Source organism: Anopheles funestus, chromosome 3RL, assembly GCF_943734845.2.
Source record: "Anopheles funestus chromosome 3RL, idAnoFuneDA-416_04, whole genome shotgun sequence".
NCBI classification, from domain to species: Eukaryota; Metazoa; Arthropoda; class Insecta; order Diptera; family Culicidae; genus Anopheles; species Anopheles funestus.
This window is the reverse complement of record NC_064599.1, coordinates 59,201,240-59,222,610: the sequence shown is the minus strand read 5'-3', so window position 1 is coordinate 59,222,610 and position 21,371 is coordinate 59,201,240. Positions and strand designations below refer to the sequence as shown.

At 42.4% G+C, this 21,371-nt stretch overlaps 1 protein-coding gene across 3 annotated transcripts in view; it reads left to right on the top strand.

The window, feature by feature from the left end:
* Positions 1-20,562, top strand: part of LOC125768334 (serine/threonine-protein kinase Genghis Khan) — a 59,226-nt gene extending 38,664 nt beyond the window's left edge. For 2 of the 3 annotated variants that reach the window (XM_049435800.1, XM_049435799.1), the window contains exons 2-21: positions 1,594-2,264; positions 2,328-2,791; positions 2,893-2,997; positions 3,070-4,943; positions 5,022-5,339; positions 5,412-5,518; positions 13,626-13,771; positions 14,113-14,538; positions 14,609-15,037; positions 15,100-15,195; positions 15,271-15,973; positions 16,046-16,144; positions 16,224-16,334; positions 16,418-16,603; positions 16,665-16,755; positions 16,834-16,984; positions 17,069-17,141; positions 17,222-17,346; positions 17,411-17,532; positions 17,622-20,562. In XM_049435800.1, coding sequence (XP_049291757.1) covers positions 2,198-2,264; positions 2,328-2,791; positions 2,893-2,997; positions 3,070-4,943; positions 5,022-5,339; positions 5,412-5,518; positions 13,626-13,771; positions 14,113-14,538; positions 14,609-15,037; positions 15,100-15,195; positions 15,271-15,973; positions 16,046-16,144; positions 16,224-16,334; positions 16,418-16,603; positions 16,665-16,755; positions 16,834-16,984; positions 17,069-17,141; positions 17,222-17,346; positions 17,411-17,530 — 5,691 coding nt within the window. In that variant the 5' untranslated portion in view covers positions 1,594-2,197 and the 3' untranslated portion in view covers positions 17,531-17,532; positions 17,622-20,562. The remainder of the gene's footprint in view (positions 1-1,593; positions 2,265-2,327; positions 2,792-2,892; positions 2,998-3,069; positions 4,944-5,021; positions 5,340-5,411; positions 5,519-13,625; positions 13,772-14,112; positions 14,539-14,608; positions 15,038-15,099; positions 15,196-15,270; positions 15,974-16,045; positions 16,145-16,223; positions 16,335-16,417; positions 16,604-16,664; positions 16,756-16,833; positions 16,985-17,068; positions 17,142-17,221; positions 17,347-17,410; positions 17,533-17,621) is intronic. The other variant, XM_049435801.1, reaches the window with a different exon arrangement.
* The last annotated feature ends 809 nt before the right edge of the window (positions 20,563-21,371 follow it).

The window sequence follows — 21,371 nt, the reverse complement described above, 5'->3', positions numbered from 1 at the left end:
TAAATATTAGCTTTGCGAGGAGCAATGGTAGGATCAGAAGTTTCAGGTGGGCAGAAATATAATGTGATAAAAATTTTGACAAACCTGGAAAAAAGATGGTCTATTCTCTATTTCTGAACGGTAAAGAAACCCCAATAGTAGAAAAAAGGGATCTGTCGGTCTCTGGAGTGTTAACCATCAAAATGTGTTTTTTGTTTTGTAATTAGACAATCTATTTTTTTGAAAGAAGTTTGCACCATTCAGGTGGCATTCACTGCATAATTGAATTTGATTTTAAATTGTATGTTCGGAAAATTGCTCGTAACAGTTTTATTTGTGCCCATTATTTTCGTTTGTATCTAATTTTCTGAACCACATTTTTTCCTTGTAAAATAATTGTTAGTTAAAAATTTTGAAACACAAAAAAAAGAAAAATCACGCGAAGCTTCACATGCATTATGATTCAAGCAAAACCAGTTAATGTGTAGGAAAACTGTTTTCATCACCGCCGATGTGTTTTATTCTACTCTTTGTAGTTGCCTTCCGCATGCCGTGACACCCATTCACTAATTATGGGTGGAATTGTATGGAAAGCACTCCGGATGAATAAAGATGAAAAAAATAGGCACACAAAAAAAACTCCCCAGCAAAGAGACATGAAAACGATCGTGCCCCCAGCAATCATACATAACTGCATACTAATGTGCATGATGGTTGGCCAGGCCGGTTGAAAAAGAGGAAACAATAGAAGCAAAAAAAAACAAAACAAAATAAGAACAACACTGGATCGAGGCAGAGCAAAGTTACAACGAAACGAAACAGAATTTTGCGCTCCAATAATTTGGCGTTTGCAATGAATGCATGCATACGCTCCGTGTGTGCGTTTATGCACTGTGTTCACTGCTTGTAGCCTTCTTTGAGTTGCAACTGTTTGTCTTGAAGCTGCTGCTTTTTGGGGATACATGGACAAGTTTTCTAAGGAAAAAAATACTGCAGTATAATCTTTTGCAGTTGCGAAAATAAACACAAGTTAGATAAGATACTTATCTAATGATAGAAAATTATTGTACATGACTTGGAAGAACTTGGCCATTGAGAGATCCAATCTTTTTTGCAATACCTGGACTGGAGGTATTTTTTTACCATAATAATTTTATAGCAAGATTGAAATGTAAAATTCTACTATAGTTTTATAGCGAGTACACTGTGCTTCACTTCACTAATGGTTGAATGGTGGCACCCCATGTTAGTGTATTGTTTTTGTGTTTGTTTTTTATTGCCTTGGGGTATTTGTATCGGTCAGATTACATGTAATCCGTTTTTGTTCCAGTGTCAATGCAGCATCCTTTTTTTTAAATGACCCAATTTCTTCTTGCGTGGAGCATGATGGAGAAAAGTGCAGATTGTGTGCATTAGTAATATCAGTTTGGTGCCTACATGTTTATTATAGCATAAAAAGTATATTAGTACAATAATTATAGCAAATATATACCATAGAAAATGTAACTATAAATATAAGAAGATGTGATAGAGGTATAAAATTATAGTTTTTTGCATAATTTTCCATTTAGATCAAACAGTAATGAATGTTTGCTTTTATGTTTCTCATTTCAGGCAGCAATTTAAACCACCTCAGTATACCGCTTCGTGAACGATCAAATGGTACAGCAGTGCAGCGGTGGTGAACCACCATCACGGTGGTGGCGGTTGTCCTAATGTCCTTTCGCAGGGATAGCGCCACCGCCATTCGGTTCCCGTCGCAGAAGGAGCCGGATGTGAACCGCTTTCGTCGCAAACGTTACCAACACTGGTTAGCACTAGTATCGTACCGGTGTGGCGATCAAATCAATAATAGTTGTGATTTTCACTATCACCAAACGCTGTAAAGTAGAAACAGCGAATGTACCAGAGTAGATTCTAATCTTCCGCCCGTTTAGCATCGCATTTCTGGTTTTTTGCAGCAGTGTTAAATTGTTGCACCATAGCATTAAAATTATTAGGCGGATTGCGGTTCGCAGACTGCATAGATACTGTTCACAGAGCAACGACGAATGAAACAAAAGTAGCACCCGAGGCTTAGATAGGATTTAAGAAATCTATCGCTGAGATAATAAGGAACAGATAGCACCATCCAGAGCAAGGGGGAAGGTTAGCAGAATTGACTGTAAACAGTGCAAAATTTAGAAAAGTATCGCAATCAAACATAGCAACGATATATATGGCAGCGACGATGGCTTCCGATCAGAAGGATGTTCTCGCTGGACTGAATCTATCCAAACTGTCCGGTAAGTTTCACGCATTGGCGCAACCCTGGTTGAAGGTTTTACATATTTCATAACTCCTTTTAGTTCAATCACCCGCGGCTCGCCTAAAAGAGCTGGAAAACCTGATCCTTGATCAGGTTACCTGCAGCGGTACAAATAATAACTTCAGTAACAACGGCAGCAATGGAACCGCCACAAACAATAGCGTCAGCAGCCCGCTGTTCGGCACCATCCTCAGTGGTGCTGTTGCAGCTGCCGGTTTGTCGGCGGAAAAGTTCCTGTCGGTGGAAACGATGGTAGACTGTCTGCTGGTGCTGTACGACGAATGCTGCAATTCGTCGCTGCGCCGCGAAAAGACCGTGTCCGATTTTATCGAGCTGATGAAGTCGGTTGTGCAGAGTATCAAACAGTTACGGCTGTCACGTGATGACTTCGAGGTGCTGAAGGTGATCGGTCGCGGTGCATTCGGTGAGGTGTGCGTCGTACGGATGCATCACACTAGTCAGATCTACGCGATGAAGATACTGAACAAATGGGAAATGTTGAAGGTAGGTGTATCGCGGTCTCGAGTGCATAATAAGTGAGCAAAAGCTCAGGTTATGGATGTTGGAAATGAATTTGTTTTTCTTTTTTTGTTTCCATTCTACAGCGCGCCGAAACGGCTTGCTTCCGAGAGGAGCGGGATGTGCTGGTCTTCGGTGATCGGCGGTGGATAACGAATTTACATTACGCTTTTCAGGATGACATTAACCTGGTAGGTGAAGTAAATGCGGATCGTATAATTATTTCCTAACCTCGACAAAAACTTTTGATCGTCTTTTTTCAGTATCTCATTATGGATTACTACTGTGGCGGTGATCTGTTAACGTTACTGAGCAAGTTCGAGGATCGTCTGCCCGAGGACATGGCACGGTTCTATATAGCGGAAATGGTACTGGCGATACATAGCATCCACGAGCTGAAGTACGTGCACCGGGACATTAAACCGGATAATATAGTGCTGGACGCAAGTGGGCATGTGCGGTTGGCCGATTTTGGCTCCTGTTTGCGTCTCGGTCCACAGGGTACGGTACAGTCGAACGTTGCGGTTGGTACACCCGACTACATTTCACCAGAGATCCTGCGTGCGATGGAAGACGGCCAGGGAAAGTATGGTCCAGAGTGTGATTGGTGGTCGCTGGGTGTTTGCATGTACGAGATGCTGTTCGGCGAGACGCCATTCTACGCGGAGAGTCTAGTCGAGACGTACGGCAAAATCATGAACCACAAAAACTCGTTCGATTTTCCAAACGACGATGAAGAGTATGGTGTGAGCGAACAGGCGAAGGATTTGATCCGACGGTTGATCTGCGCACCCGAATACCGGCTCGGCCAAAACGGTATCGACGACTTTAAGGCACACCCGTGGTTCGAGGGCATCAACTGGGACACGATACGAAACGGGCAGGCACCATACATACCGGAGGTTTCTAGTCCAACAGACACGTCAAACTTCGACGTGGATGATACGGACATCAAGCTGTCCGATGCCGTACCGCCAACGACAAACCCTGCCTTCTCCGGTCATCATCTGCCATTCGTGGGCTTTACCTTTACCAAGGACAGCTCCTTGTCGGACGTAGGCCGATTGTCGCGTGCCATCACGACGAACAGCATTAGTCAACCGCTGCCACCGTTGAAGCTGGAAAAGCACGGTTCGGAGGAAAAGCAACGGCTCAGTCCGGACAGTACGCGTAAGCTGCAGGATGAAATCAACATCCTGACCAAGCGCAACTGCGAGCTGGAGAGCCAGATCAAGAGCTTCGAACGAGTGGGCGCACTATCGGTGGGAACGGCGGCCTCCGCTGACTCCGTCGATGGACAGGTAGATGCAAAGCTAAAGGAGAACGAGAAAATAATACGTTTGTTGCGGCAAGAGAAAGATGATTTGCAGAAAGAGCATCAGGATGCAATCGATCGATTAAAACAGCAGGATAAGGAGCTGAAAGATGCGCTGGAGCAGCGCAAGCTGGCGATGGCCGAATATACGGAAGTAACCGATAAGCTTTCCGATCTGCGCCAACAAAAGCAGAAATTGTCGCGGCAGGTACGCGATAAGGAGGAAGAGCTGGAGGTGACAATGCAGAAGGTGGATACACTGCGCAGTGAGTTGCGCAAAACGGACAAATTGCGCCGTGAGCAGGATGCTCGCGTTCAGGATCTAATCTCGGAGCTGAACCGGGAGCGTCAACAGCGCGAGCGTTCCGAGGAGTGTTACCGCCAGTTACAGATGGAAGCACGCAGCCGCAGTTCCTCGGAACTCGGATCGTCCAATTCGCTTGGTATCTCTTCCTCCGATTCTATCCGGCTAGAAATCGACCGGCTGGAGGTGGAGTACAGCGAAAAGATCAACCAGCAACAGACGCGCTACAACATAGAAATATCGGCGCTGCGGGATCAGCTAAATGAGGCGGACAACCATCGGGAGATGCTTCAGCGGGAGCTGCAACAAGCGCGGGAAAAGCTTGACTCGAGCCGGCTTGAATCACTCACAGACTCGGAGGAAACGATCCTAGAGTTGCGCAAGCGGCACGAGCGCGAGAAAAAGATTCTGCTCGACGATAATCGTAAATTGATTACGGATCTGGAGATGATCAGTGAATCGAACCGCCGTCTGACGGCTGAACGGCTGCAAATGGAAAGCGAATATGAGGACCTAAGGTAGGTTTTCGAGTAAGCGGGTAAAATGTTTATAATCTGTTCCCATATTTCATACACGTGTTTAATGTCCTGTTACAGAAATAGACGCCAAGCATTCAGCCAATGGGAACGTCAGATAGCGGAGATCATCCAGTGGGTATCGGACGAGAAGGATGCACGCGGCTATCTGCAGGCGCTCGCAACGAAGATGACCGAAGAGCTCGAATATCTGAAGCACAGCGGACCTCTGAATCACAATGCGAGCGACAACAAAAATTGGCGCAATCGACGCTCGCAAAAGCTCGACAAAATGGAACTGCTGAACCTGCAAAGTTCGCTGCAGAACGAAATTCAAGCAAAGGCAGTAATTTCCGAAGAGCTTACGCGCACCAGAACCGATCTCGTAGCGGCTCAAAAGTAATTTAACAATCTGCAGTGTTGAGGTGGTTTTGTTTTGCAGTCTAATTTCGTTTGTTTGTCCTTCCATAGGGATTTGCGGGAGACGCGCCAGATCTGTGAATCAATTGGTAGTGAGCTGAAACGCAAAGAAAGCGTGATAAAGGATCTACAGCAGCGGCTTGAATCTAACGAAGGATGTGAGTACATCGTAGTTACATGGTTTTGTTATCTTTTTTTTTTTGTTAATAACCGAGGGAAACGCTATGGATTTTTGCAAGCTTACATTTGATGGACTCCGGCTAGTGGATTAGTTCCGGAATTTGATTTTTTATAGCCATGACCATACGGGGATTGTGGAGCAAATCATAGGCTGGTGTCCTTGGTGCTTTTATTTTCATAAAAAAGCAAAGTGTTTTTGCTTACAAGGAGTCAAACGCATCAAATATAATGCTGAGAGTATATTGCTGCGATACATGTACGAAATTAGCGCTGTGGTAGTATACTTAACGCTGTTTTTTTTATGTGCTTCAAGGTGTTGGGAGCATTGGTAGCTGGTAGAACTTACCCTAATAGTGTAACACATTTTCTTTAGGGATAGGATTAGTTGAAGTCAATGCTTTTTAATACCGTCGCAAACAGTCTTTTCGTACATGTGTCCTGTATTTTTTTTTTGTTCACTCGCAATCACACTGTTTGCCATAAAATGGTGAGCTATGAAGGGGGATCACAGTTACTAACCTCACTCGTGTAAAGTATTTAACGATTTTAACATATTTTATTACATAGTCCCAGCAGTGCTTGCTTGTTTAAACGTAGCTCATCACATCAGATTGATTGAATCGGATCAACCAATTCGGTCCAATTATCAAAAAGCGAATAGGTAAATTCCCGTTCACTTTTATGCACATGGTGTGCTGCAATGCACGAGCATTTATGACCGTTGATTATTGCGCCTTCACTTGTGGCGCACCGTTTGGGCATTTGGAAATATCGTCAACCAGTAGCCTGCAATACGTAGGACATGAAGTTAAATTGTACAAAAGTAGACCTTTTAGTTAATTCGTGGCATTTTTCTGCAGTGTTCAAAGATTCAACAAATATTCTTCGAAGGCTTTCCAAGGAAAAAGTGTTTGATCAAACTAGGCGAAGTAAAATTAGTTGTGCAAATTTAGTTTCGAGCACGTGTTAAGCACTTAACACTGGACTTAATGCAAGACTGTTAGGCATTAAAAGTCGTTTTTTTGCACAGCATATGAATAACACATAATACATGATTTTTCGTTGGTCGCCCCATACGCAAAACTTAATCTTTCTTCTGTAAATACCTTTGTTTAGGATAGGTAGTGGCGTATACCGAAGCAAGTCTCATGATCTCCTTTCCTATGAATTATCTTAGACGATTTAGTAAACTTAGCATTTGCTTGTACACGTTGGACGATTTCTTTATGCTCTTGTAAAATACCACGAATTAATCTAAAGATCTATTGTTTCCAAAATAATGTTAACGTAATTCTTCTGCCGCCAAAATTCTTAATTAATTCTTTCTACCCCAATGTCCTCATTATCCAATCCCAATCTTTGTGCTCTTGTGTATGTGTATCTATTCTGTTAATGTAGTAGCTTTCGGATCTAGAATCCTGGGGATTTATGAATATAAATAGTCGTCGGAAGGTTTGCTTTATGGGTGTAAACAAAGGTGTATGATACAGATCTTTTAGGAAATGCAATGGGAAGAGATAAGACACGATACAGAGAATCGGGTTTCATAGCAACACAGTACAGAAAAAAAAGATAAATAATCGTTTAAGCCCAAAATAAACATGAGAAAAGACACATGCGATTAGTATTAATTTTGCTTCCTGGAAATTGTTCTGCTAGTAAGCAGTAAGTTAGATCTACAGATTATGGAAACGAATTAGCCGGGATCATCCGCTGTCTTATATAGTCTTTCTATAGAAACCTTCAAAACGTGTGCTTGTGTGTGTATGATGTTTGTGTGCGTGTGTGTTACTATGCGTGCTTGTGGCGCGCATAAGACTCTTGTTTTGTTTTCTTTATGCTGATACAAACTAAATTTGTTTGATTGTTTCCTCGTCGATTCGTACGCTCATCGCTCAACAAACGACGTACAAAACATCTTTTACAAATTCTCGATTCTTCCGTACTTCATTCAAAACAAAAACAAAAAAAAAACCTCAACCAATTTGACAACTTTCACCAACGGTCTGCACTGTACCATACCACACGATGGTTACCCGTGATTGCCACAGTGTCGCTCCCGGTAATGCAATTGTTGGGTCATGGTGATGGATCGACAACAAGCAGCCGGCGAAGCACCAGTAGTATACGTGGTTTTGGGAACGGTCTCAATGAACCTCAACTCGCCTGTGGTCGACCGAGAAGTTCCAGAGAGGTGGAAATGCGAGACGTGCTGGAGACGGTACGGAAGCAGCAATTAACTTCCGCCGTACCGTCAACATCACACCGTACCGCTTCCGATGGCGACGATCAGATGGTCGAATGCTTGCTAAAGGATTTTCATCGCGGCGAAGGAAACATCCAACTAACGGAGGGCAGTAAGGTGAAGAATGCAACGCTAACCGGCGACAGAGCAGAGCTGACAGAATTCGAGCGAGCTGTTTTGAGCAAATACATCCGGGAGCTGCAGGAAACGGAAGGATCTACTGACGCGGAACACAAAGAGCAGGCGAACGATCAAGGTGATGATAGTGTGCGTGATAATAGGCTAAGCATGGGAGGAGTGCAGCTGGATGCAAATGGAAACCCAGTGGTAGGAAGCGGCGTCGTGATGACAACGGATGCAGAACATCATCATCAACAGTCAACACAAACAAGCGACAACCAAACAAGTGAAGCCGAAAGGGCAAATACAATGAACGAAACCTTGCCAATGGCATCATCACATCCACAGGTTATAACATTTGTTGATGCAAGAACATTCACTAGCACTGGCATTAGCACCGCTAGCACCAAAAATACCGCCATCACGATCGGCAACTGTAGCCTTACCGCTGCAAATAACAGCAACGATTATTGCATTGATTATCCGTCGAAGAGCGACGACAATAGCGCCAAAGCTAGCTACCCCTTGGCGGGTGATGCTAACGCTAACGGTCATAACAGTGTTGCGCCATCCTTTTGCTGTTGTACCACTACTACTACTACTACTACCACTACTACCATCACTACTAATGATGCTGCGGAGCAGACAGTCGTACCGTCCCCGACGAATGCAACCCACTCGTCGACCTTCTCTTCTGCGAGTGCGGCAGCAGTAGCGATGGCAGCATCGACCGATGGCAACACGACGGTGGCAAGGGAGGCGATGGCCGCGATCCGCAATCGAGCAATGAGACGTAACTTTTCCGTGTGGGTCGGTGTGACATCCTGCGTCTGGGGCCTGTTGCTCTACCTAATCAAAACGTATACGTAATACTTCTTTCTTTTTGTTATTTTCTTCATATTCTTACCCTTGTTTTTCCTGCCCGCCCAAACCTTATTGCCAGAAACAACCAAAAACAACCCTTAGTTTGAAAGTTCTTTTGTGAAGTTTGTTGATGTTGCAGTTTAATTCGATTGATTTGTTTTCCAAGTTTTGCTTTTGCTAATGTATACTTGAAGCATCTTTGTTTTCTCTTCCAATGCATTTCAGATCTGTTGTGAGAAATTATTTTTCTTTTTTCTTTTAATTGCTCAATTTCTTGTTTTTCTGTTTACTATTTTGTTTTGTTTTATACCTTATCTTAATTCGATATACGTTTTCTGTGCTCTGTGTTTTGTTGCGTTATGATTTACTAAAGCTTACAACGGCTTTTTGATTCTTTTGTACATTGTTTATATGTGTTTTTGTTTGGTTTTTGATATGTTGGCTTTTCTCATACGTGTGTTTTAGCTTTAGTCTATCACTTACAAGTGTCAACAATTTATGCTAAAACAAAAGTGTTCTGTTTTCCTTCTGTATTCCAACTTCCTCGTGTACTTTTCTTTTCCAACAGTGGCACTACTTTGGAATGTTGCAGTTGGTCAGTGGATTGAGAAGCAAGTTATTTGAATGACTACGTTTTTTTTATAAACAAGTTTATACGAATGTTTATGAAACTAAATTAACTTTTTAGCGGTACCCGCCACGCTGTACGATATGCCTGTGTGCGTACCGTTAAAGCTGTGTTGTGTTTTATAAACTAGGTAAGCACCGAGATAGTGAATTTGTGCGATGCCGTATCTTTTTTAACTATAATGGAAATGAACTAAAAAACAGTACAATAATTTATTAAAAAAGACGTAACAACTCAGAGAATAATAATATTTGAATAAGCTTAACATAGAAGTGAAACAAGCAATATTAAATAATGTTCATGCCTAAAACGAAGCTAAACAACGCTCAAAACTGACCAACAGCAAAGGAAGCAAAAAAATCAAACATTAAAACTCAACATCAATTAATTTCTTTAATCCTTAATTTCATTCCATGTTAATAGTTTGTTTGTATCGATCCTCTTTTGCGTTTTTGTTCAATGCTCTGCCGTTTGTCCCGTAACACACACAAAAAAAAGATTGCTATCTCATTTGCTCGCGCCATTTTGGACCCCATACATTCGAAAACCCATTCGTAACGCATTTACGTAACGCAACGTTATGCCATGGCGTTAGAAGCAGCAGCAGCAGCGGGAGTAGCAAACGTTGCAAATAATTAGGAGATAAATCGAGTGGCCCACCATTGCTTTGCCGATTGGAATTTAAAATGCTCGATACAGGCTATCCATCATCCTTCATGATACTCACCCATAAGTGCATCACCACATTGCATCCAGTTGGCTTGATCATCGATAGTGCATCAACATGCAAGATGGCAACACAAAATCATCCATTAAAACTGTAATCCGGACGCGCACAATATTAAGTCATGCCATGTATCATCTAATGCACTATTTCTCTTTAATCCCGCTCGGCGGCTAGTAGTTGCCATCAGCATCCGGTTGTATGTGCGCGCGCTGTTTTGCTGTTGCAAAAACAAGAAAAAAAAACGAAAGCTCTCTCCTCCCTTAGTGCTTTCAACGCTCAAACTCGCAACCCCCTTTTACATGACAACCGAACCAAATGGTTCTCCTACGCGCATACTATCCATCCACTATCACTACGAAACGCTCTCTCTACATCTGTTGTTCTTCTGTTGTGATGTTTCTTCCCTCTTGCAGATCGTTGTAACAATAATAAACTCGAACAGTGTTGTAGTTGCCATAACAGAAAAGTAACGACGACAATCACTACAACCACCACGACCACAACCATCCGAACCACCGATGACAGTGATGCCGAACAGCAGCGCTACCGATGCTGTACGACGGCACAGGACGAACACATCGATCCACACATCACCAACATCGATCATGCCATCCTCATCCCACTCGCGCCATTGCCAGAGGTGAACGGTTGCCCATCAACGCCCGTGTTACCGTCCATGTTTCCATCGCTACCGACGGACGCATCCGTGACAGTGTCACCGTCGGAGAGACCGGATGATCTCGTAACGCTTCTAACGCCTCCCGTAACGCCACAGTTAGTGTCGCGAGAGGAAGAAAATGCTGCGTACAGCGCTGCTGCTGGAAACGATGTCGAACAAAGCAACGATTCGTCGACTCACGTCGATACAGAATTTCAAACGAAGGTCGTATCACTAACTGTGGATAGTGAAGTAGAGATGCATCCTACCGAACAGGAAGAACAAAGCCAACACCTTGCATACACCACACCAAAGAACGAATCCGATACCGTGTCGACTATTGACGATGGTACCGTTATCGTGTTCAGTACCACTGTGGAAACCGTAATGGAGACGTCCCGCTCTCCGATCGAACCGTTTGAAGCAACTGACCATCGGAATGGCGTTATTCTTTCGCGTTCGCGATCACTCTCATCGCTGCATGCTTCCTCGTCGGCATCACGTTCGTCATCCTGCTCGTCCCCAACGGTGGATGCAAATGCACCATCGGAACTCTCAAAATCGGCCACCGTCGCAATGCTTGCGTTTCAACGCAACCGTCGCAAAGGTAGCGGCCGGAAGCGTAAGAAGCGCCGCGATCGCCATCGAAAGTAGAATGCAGTGTTATCGCCTCTAGGTTTCTAGTCAATGCGCTTGATGGACGTCCTTATATACTGCTGGAACAACGGTTGTGCAATAGACATATATAGAGAACGAATACTTAGTGGAACCGGATAGCATTATGTGAATCTCAACGGCTGTTGTGAGACTAACTCGATTCGTTAGAGCGATCATTCGTTGCCCCTACTATAGGGTCTGATCGTTCAGTTTATCATTAATTGTTTACAGTACCCCTTTAAAAGAGGGTATTATTGTTTTTGCATTATTCAGCATTAGTAACAATCATACACAATAATTGCAAACGGAGCAATGTTAACTGATGTCCTTTGTCAACTGATAGTCACTAGGAAAGATAACAATTTATGCAATTACTTGTTTTGCGGGCTTTCTTACAAATTGATCATTGAAAGTTTTGTAAGATCGTATATTAGAAAGAACATAAATTACGTTGCATTTCGTTAGATGCCAATCTTCGATTTGCAATCGTGTACAAAGTGAAGATTCGAAACAGGCAACTTGAAGGGCTATAGCACTTTTCGGATTTATATTCCCAAAACCTTCGTATTGCATCAAGATATTTGAGATTTCTTTGCAGGAAAGATAAACTTAGTAAATTCTCAAATGTATTAGGTGCGCAAATAAGTTTTAGCTGAAAACAAAATCTCACAAGAAATAATTTTAATATAAAAAAAAATGGTTACAATGAATTACTTAAAGAATTTTCAATCGTCAGGAACATTTGGAATTTTAGTTTGTTGTAAATCATTTTTCTCTGTGTCTCTCCCTGCATTGCAGTAAATTAAACTTTGTTTTTACCACTGGAGCATTTGATTTTCAGTTACCCAACAATCCATTCCATTTGATTTCCCTTTAGTGTGTATTTCCAATCAGTAATAACTTTGTTGCGCACCTTTTACAAAATTTATAAGTATATTTGCAACATGTAAAAATAACGTTTAAATCTGAATGCATCCAAACTGGAAAACTTTGCTTCGTTCTGTTGCGTTTTTCTCCCGATCTGTTAAGTAGTTATGTTAGCGCAAGTAGAACTGTTATTGTGTAGGATATAATCAAACATTGTCGGTAGGAAAAGGAACTAAACCTTCTGTTGATTTAATTATTTCACATAAGAATGTTTTTGTAGGCCGTGTAGATGGTTGTACGAAGAAAAAAAAACGCAAGATTTATACTCTGAAAAGAAATCGTTGAATTCAAAGAAATATAGATTGCAGACCAATGGATATATCTGTACAAGCCGGGTTTCGAATGCATTGTTTGATAATGTTTTAAAGCCTAATCTCTCCTTAAAAGGGTCAAGTTGTTCAAGGTACAACGGTGTGTAGTTTTTTTTTGGTTTGTTTTATTTATTCATCTCTCTTTCCCCGTTAACCCCAATTTCCCACGCGGAAATGCGTTAACGTGGTATGTGTGATGTAAATAACTGCTCAATTACTTTGGCCAAGCAGCTGCCAAAAGCATAACAAACAGCTAGGACATACTCCAACACATCAGACTAGTTCAATCAACACCTTACCAAGCAATGCCAGTATATGTTTGCATTGAAAAAAAAACTAGCAATGAAATCTACCACAGCGTTATCCATTTTGATTATTCCTCGTGTATTTTGTTGTTATCTGAAAGTAAACGTGAAGTAATCGAAACATTGTTAAATTTCATCAAACATTACGTTTTAGAATCATGTACTAATACAACAAATCATGTACGTTCTTTCTCTCTCTTTTTTCTTGTATTTTATATATTCCTTCAACATCCGCTCGAAAATTGTTGCAAAATCCCCCCAATACCATCCTGAACCTCATCTGCGCATTATAAACATTGTTTGCTTTTTGTTGTTCTTTTTTCTTTTTGTTTGTTTTATGAAATTACCTTTGACCAAAATTACAACAAAACTTTTACACCCATACACAAACAAAATCAAACATTCACTTTTGTATTGTTTTTCAATGTACATTCCATGCGTTTGTGTTTGTGTTTTGCAAAACTTGCATTGAAATCGAACGTGCAACATGCTTCTTTTTATGCGCCTCTTCATTACTCATGTAAATAACTCGTTGGTTTTGATGCGTGCGTGATGTTGGTGTGTAACAAATCGTCCTAAAAAATTCGGTACGACAAAACAAAACAATATTCGAATCGAATATATACGGAACGGTACGCCACAGTCCTGGAAAGGCCCTCCTCGCAGATGTCCTATCTGGATCACTTTTTGAAAGAGTCGGGAGGCGTTGGAAGTGGAGGTGGTGGAGGCGGAGGCGGAGGTGGTTCCAGTTCAACGACGCACACAAACTCAACGTTGGCCATCAACATGGTAAGTGCTTATTTATTTATTCGAAATGTTAGATTATTTAGTTTAGGATTTAGGTGTTCACCTTACTTAATCCTTTGCTCGGTTGATTATATTTTACTTTCGTTCCCTTGGTTCTCGACGGTTTCGTCGTAATTGTCTTAAACTTTGTACGCACGATAGACTTCTCGTTAGGCTGATAAAAATTTGAAGTATTCCTAGAGTAAATTTTACCGTAAAATATTTAAAAAAATATATATTAAATATTTTGAATAAAAAAATGTACCGAGAAGTTTACCGTTTGTACAAACCTTTGATTGGGAATAAAACTTTGTTGTAATGCACACCGTTTACCTCGCAAGCAGCCAACAGCCGGATCGAGCAGTAGCACTGTACCACCGCACCGCAAAAGCAGTAGCGGTAGCCAGCACGTAAACACATCCACCAGTTCCTCGTCGAACAATCTCACCTCCACGAATGCACCGCACCTTAATCAAACCCATAATCAAAGCCTCTCCTCACTACACCAACAACAATTACACCACCAACAGGTACAGCAGCAGGGTCAGGTGCAAACGCAGCAGATGCAATCCCAGCACACGTACAGCAATCAGCAACAGTTGCTTCAACAGCAGCAGCAGCAGCAGGAACAGGCACAGCAGCAACAGCAGCAGCAACCAACGATGCATCATTCGAACTACTCGATGGAAAGCGAGGATGGTGATGTGGAAGATAACAATCGTGGCCATTCGCTGTCCAGCTCGAAGAGCAACCTGAGCGATCACTCACTGGTACGTAGATCGAAGGCAATGTATGCAATATTGGGTTGAATTTTAATGTAATATCTTCTCGATCCTGCAGAGTATGCACAGCGTAATGATGTCACACCAGCAGGACTTGCATTCCCATCGACAGCAGAAAGCGAAAGTGCACCAGTTCCTCGTGCGGACTTTCTCCAGCCCAACGAAATGCAATCACTGCACATCGCTAATGGTGGGCCTAACGCGGCAGGGTGTGGTGTGCGAGCTGTGTGGCTTTGCCTGTCACATGATCTGCTGCCCGAAGGTACCGACCCAATGTCCGGTACCGTCCGATCAGACGAAACGTCCACTCGGGATCGATCCGACGCGTGGCATCGGTACGGCGTACGAGGGTTACGTGAAGGTGCCTAAGCTGGGCGGCGTTAAGCGTGGCTGGGTGCGCCAGTTCGTCGTTGTGTGCGATTTCAAGCTGTTCCTGTACGATATCTCCGCAGATCGTAGCGCACTGCCGAGTGTGCACGTAACGCAGGTAGGTGTGGAATTGGTAGTCGGGATGTGTTCATCCGTTAATATTGTTTCGCCTAATTGCAGGTGTTGGATATGCGTGATCCTGAGTTTACGGTTTCCGGTGTGCGTGAAAGTGATGTCATTCACGCGACGAAAAAAGATGTACCGTGCATATTTAGAGTGAGTTGATTTTTTTTCTTTTTGGTGCCGATGTACAGAGAATAAGAAAAAACTCTTCATTTTTCTTTGTTACAGATTACGACATCCCTGTTAGATGGTGGCCCTTCACTGCAAACGCTGATGCTAGCGGACACGGAATCGGAAAAGGCAAAGTGGGTCGTGGCGCTAAGCGAACTTCATCGCATACTGAAGCGTAACAATCTACCGAACACGGCCATGTTTCGTGTACGTGAAGTGCTCGACAGTACCGTGTCGGCGATTCGTAACGCGCTCAGCGCACTGATTATCGATCCAGAACGGATACTCCTCGGTACGGAGGATGGGCTGTTCTGTCTCGATCTGGATCGCAGTCAAATCGCACGCATCGGCGAAAGCAAGAAGGTGTACCAGCTGTGGTACATTGCCGAAGAGCAGCTGCTGGTGATACTGTGCGGTAAGCAGCGCCACCTGCGACTGTTACCCATTCGTGCCCTCGAAACGGTTGACGTCGAGTGGATAAAGGTGGCAGAATCGAAGAATTGCATCACGGCCTGTACCGGTATTATCGAGCGCGGACCACAACCGGTGTTTTGTATCGTGCTAGCTCTGAAGCGCCAAAACACGTCACAGATTGTGGTGTACGTAGTGAATCGAGATCGGAGCCGGCATCACAAGATGTGTGAGTTTACGGTTGCATATCCTGTGCAGAGCTTGCAGGTTCTATCCGACATGCGGTTGGCTGTTGGACATCAGAGTGGTTTCACCGCATACTGTCTGCAGGGTGCGGCCAAAGCAATGCGTATGTATCGACGAGCAAAAAGGAGTTGCACTTTTAACTACTTATACTAAATAAAATCCTTTCTCGCTGCAGCTTTAGTGCATCCGGAAAATCAATTGAATAATTTTCTCAATTTTTCGGGCGTTGATGCGTGGCGAGTGATTGAAATACAGTCTGGCCACGGAGGCAATGGTAAGAGATGATCGTACAGATATAGTATGGTTTAGAATTTTATAAAGAAGTGTAAAAATTGTCCATTTCCAATCTCTAGTGCACGGTGAATATTTGCTCGTATTCCAAACACTCGCAATCTACGTCGATCTACAGGGGCGTAAATCTCGCGATCGCGAAATCATGTATCCGGCTGTCCCTAAGCATATCAGTGAGTGTTTTTTTGTTATCGAACAGCACTAGCGGTTTGTGTAAAGATAGTGTTAATAATTTGTTTTATAACACATTTCTCAGCATATTGTGACGGACATCTACTAGTCTATTCGGAAACCCATCTGGACATCTTTAACACGCAAACCGCGGAATGGGTGCAGTCAATTGGTTTAAAACGTTCCCGTCCACTGATGAACAATGGCAGCCTTACGTTAACCTATCTCAATGACAGCGTACACGTCGTTTACCTAGCGAACATGCATACGAGTAAGTGTTAGCTGCAGCGTGCGAAGCCTGGAAACGTAATAAAATTGTCCTTCCATTGTAGGAGAATTGCTCAATCTTTCCCCATGTGATCGGGATGGTCGTCTGAAATCGAAACGATTTTCTTTGCGCGAACCTAATCGAACAATTCGCACGTAAGTGTTTTAAGCCTATTGTAAGGATCAATTTACAATGATCAAGCTTTTATCATGCTTACAACTTCTTCCCCACAGGAGCACCGATCGTCGCTCGAAGCTTATCTCTGCTCCAACAAACTTCAACCATATCTCGCACATGGGCCCAGGAGATGGCATACAAAAGCAGCGGTTGCTCGATCTACCAACGACGATCGAGACGGCCGACCAGAACACGCAACAGCAACGGGTAACTAGTGAAAAAAATATGGAAGTTTCAGTTACACTTGTCTAATGAACATTTTGTTTTATTCCTTCGTCTGTAATTGCGAAGATTTCAACGATGCGTCATGCCCCACCACCACCCCGTGCACCTCCTCGTCCATCCATGATCCATCAACTGAATGGTAAGTTTTGTTTTTTTTTTGTGTACTTTCGCTCTGTCGGTAGTGCTAATGTTGAATTTACTGTTAATATTTCGATATAGGATCGAACAATTCCCTGCCAGGTGCAAAACGTACCGCCCCTGCCAGGCCACGTGATCAGCCTCCGTCGTTACCACGTTCACCTAGTCCGTTGGGAAGCATGTCCTCACTACATGACGTTCTTAAGGTATTACTTCAGATACCCCATGTTTGTTCTCTGCAGCTGCTTAACAACCTCTGTCCATTTTCAGGTTTCGGTTGCTGATATGCAATCGGAATCGAGGCAAAGTGTGGCGAGCAACAACTCCAGCTCGGTATCTACGCCACCTTCCCCAACGAACGATCGATTAAGTTCAAGCTACGATTCATAATGGTAAGTAAAGAATGAAAAGGAAACTAGTACAGAAGAGAGGAAAGGACACAGTTAAGCGGTATGTTTTATGATGTGCATTTCCGTTACAGTTTCCTGAAATATTTCACCAAATTGCTAACCATTCGCTCCACGCTGGAACACAGCGGACGGTCGTTTTGCTTAAAGGGACCGCCAGCTTCACGCCATTCGGGTTGCGGCGAAATGGACGGAGCGGATACTTAGCGACTATGAGTGTGTTTTTGATTATTTTGTATTGTTTTTTGTTAAAGCTTCATATAAAATGCGCCATATATCGTTACATCGAGTTTCCGCGGAAGGAAGCAACCAACTTCACACCTGCATTCATTTTTCTTCCCACACACAACGAGTAGGTAAAGTGTTTGTTTTTTTTAGCTAAGAGTTCAATTTTAAACTAACCAATGATCGAAGGTTCGTAGCATGAGGTGCTAAGCAAAGATCGATGATCTCTTTCCCCTGTCTATCTCTCTATTGCTGTCCAAACTTTAGTTTAAATACGTTTTGTGTTATATTACATTGTCATTCATTCCCTTACTCTCATGGTGTTGGACACGCTACATCTCTATGCGATCCAACTCTGTCATTAGTAACGTGAAACAAACAAAAAAAAAACAAAAAATCAGGAAACTGTATCAATTATGACAAGCAAATGAATTGCGGTCGGGTTGTAGTCGATTAAATGAACAAACTTACTAACTAATCGGTGGGTGTGATTATTAATCACACGAAACGAGCAACCTCTTTATTTTGCTGTGGAGTTCTTCTGCCGTGTTCCTTTGCGCTTTTCAGGTGCGTGTGCGTGTGTGTATGCGGGAGTGTGTTGCACAGGTGGTACGAGACGGTAGTGGAGAGAGAAGGAAGCAAAAGACCTATTGCTTGAATCATCCTTCCGTTACCATTAGGATGTTTAGCAAGTTAAAAATGTGAAAAGAAAAAATCGCCTAGTGTATACTATTGACATTAATATCTCTCTACTCTACTAGAAAATTAATGCCATGTATTCCTGCCGCATAATAGTATTTAATATTCATTCCTAGATACAATACCACATGCTGTAAAAAAAGTATCACAACCGGTAATGGTAGGGAGACGGTTTTCTACAATCGTTCCTATAGAATAGCGCAGTCTAAAGAGATTAGGAAAGCATACATTCACACTATACTATAACAGTTCTTGTTCATCGCGTTACTCCCCTTATCGACGATTCGCCAATGTTTCTTAAATGTTTAAAATCATCGAATTCCAAAACAACGATCATTTGCAAGGAGGGTGCAGCATCGGTTGTCCAAAGGCATAGCATAACCTCATCTTACTAAATCTGTTTAGCGCCGCTTACTTCACACACTATTACATTGTACATTGCGCGTTAGTAAACGATCCCGTTCTGGTGGATCCTACCGTACACACATGCGCACGCACAGTTGCGCAAAACTACTAACCAAAAACAAGAAAAAAAATGGACGCTGAACACTACCCGTACACGTTGCGAGAGTTTGCTACGTGTATTCGCAAACACACAGATGGTGCTTCCAAACCGTAGCAATTTGCAGAACTAAACTGTAAGTTTCTAATCGCTCGTCGGTGCGCGCGCACACGCAACGAAGAAAAGGGTGCGCAGTTGCTCCACGTTGGCCTGAAACAAGCAGCAATGTGTCAATATACAAGAGTGAATTTAGTGGTGAATCGGTGTAAAATTACAAAATGAAATCAAATTATACATACCTTCAGAACATTTACATGCATACAATTAGTAACAAAAGTGAACTTGTGAAGCGGGCGCACTCCCGTGATAGGAGCGTGTCCTTATTGTGACTAGCAACGGTAGAATGCAAGCGTTTATGGCAAAAAAAACAACAAAACAAACACACAGATAACGAATACTAAAACCGCGCGGAAGAAAAAGAAATGAAACCATAAGGACAATATTTAGTATTTTCAATGCAGATTAATACTGCATTTGTTGCATATTGTATAACACGGAATGTCATGGGCTGAGCTAAGACAAGACAGTGACAAAGCCACAAAGAGGGGCTGCAACGAGAGAAGGGACGTGGGAATGGGCGCCTGATATGTAGGGTTCCGAGTGCATAAGTGTACTGAATGGCGATCGTAGTTATGTACGTTTAAAATATCGATCATCAATCATAAAGTTCACACGCATGCATAAATTAGCTAACGTTTACACTATACGGTTTACTACTCACTGATTGAAGCAAACGGCGTTGCAAGGCATATATAAGGTAGTATGCAAGGAACGAATTATTCAGCCCGTAGTTGGCGAAAGGAAAGATGAAGGAAATGAAATTAATGTCACATTTCAAAATGGTTTTATGTAACTTAAATTTATCGCTTGTTTTAAATCACTTCTAAACAACAACACGCGCCTAAATTGAAGCTTATAGTTTATCGATTGGTTTTACTTAGAATCTGTTTTAAGAGCGCCCCCAAACGGTGACACTTACAAATTGATTGCGCCATTCTTTTATTGTCTGTTTGTTAGTGAAAATCCTTTCGTTTTATTTATTTGAATGTATCAATTAGCCCTTCAAATTGATGTTAATTTATGTGTAGTCGTTGAGATGTGCAGCGTGATACGTGACGTTATAATTAATGCTAACGAAGGTAATGGTAGAAAAACAAAACATGAGTTCACAAAATCAGCATTCGAAAGCTAAGGACGGTTTCTTTCAGTTGCGGGCTGGGTCAATTTTTGGGTGTGTAGCTGTCGGATAAAGGTATAAAGATGCAAAGAAAACAACTGAACGGAAACAGTACAGAATCGGGTGGGTATTTGCTGCGCCTTACTGTACATTTGTGCGAAGAAAAAGCAACCATACGGTACATTGTCAAGCGCTGAAAAACCTTTCCCAAAGGAAAAGTGAATTGATGCAAACGGCAACGAATGTGAAATAAGAAGAAAAACTTACAAGATGCATGACTCGAGTAGCATTACGAAGAATTATGGATGCGGATACAAACTAAAATAACAAAACGAGCCAAACAGATTGAAAATGTGTTGTTTTTTCTTCTGTGTACGTTTTAAATATGAGAAAATTATTCTAAATATGAAGCAAATATGCTTCATCTTACCGCAATGTTTATTTCAGGCCAGATTTGGTATCCCCTTGAACCATGTGCAATCTTTTTTCTATTTATTTTAGAACAATTGTACGGTATATAGAACTTTGCGAAGTAGCGGACTGTTGCGTCCAGCAACAAAGATTGCGTCCAGCAATCACAAATTTCTTTCCCTAATCAAATCGCGACACGCAGTTTTCTTTAACTAAACTATATTACTAAAATGTACACGTGCGTTTTAGTGTGTTGGTGTTGGTAGCGTTGGTAGCGGTAATGGTAACGTTGGTAGAGTTAAAAAAACCTATGCGTTCTTGCTGAGTCGTTAGGGAAAGAGCCCTGGCGCCAGCTTAGGTGGGCTTTTATCCCGCGGCACTCACCCCGCTCAGCCGAATGTCCTCGCTGAGCCGAAGTTCACTTATCGCTTTATGAGCAAGCGCCCTCTAGCGGGACAAACGTACAGGCGTCCCCCGAGTTACGAGTGTATTTGGGACCGAAAAAAAAGCCCAAAGCAAGGCTTTGGGCTTTGGTAAGTCGAAATCGTCGTAAGTCGAGAATTCATCGTTTATAACCATACGTAGAAAGTCGAAAGTTTTATTTAAAAATTCTAGAGGAAAAAATAATCTAGAAATCGTTTTGAATAGTATATGAATTAAACTTCCCACTATCTATTCGATATTTCCGAAAAATATCTGTCGAGAATTCGTAAGTTTATTCCAACAATTTAATTTTTAATTCAGTGAAAA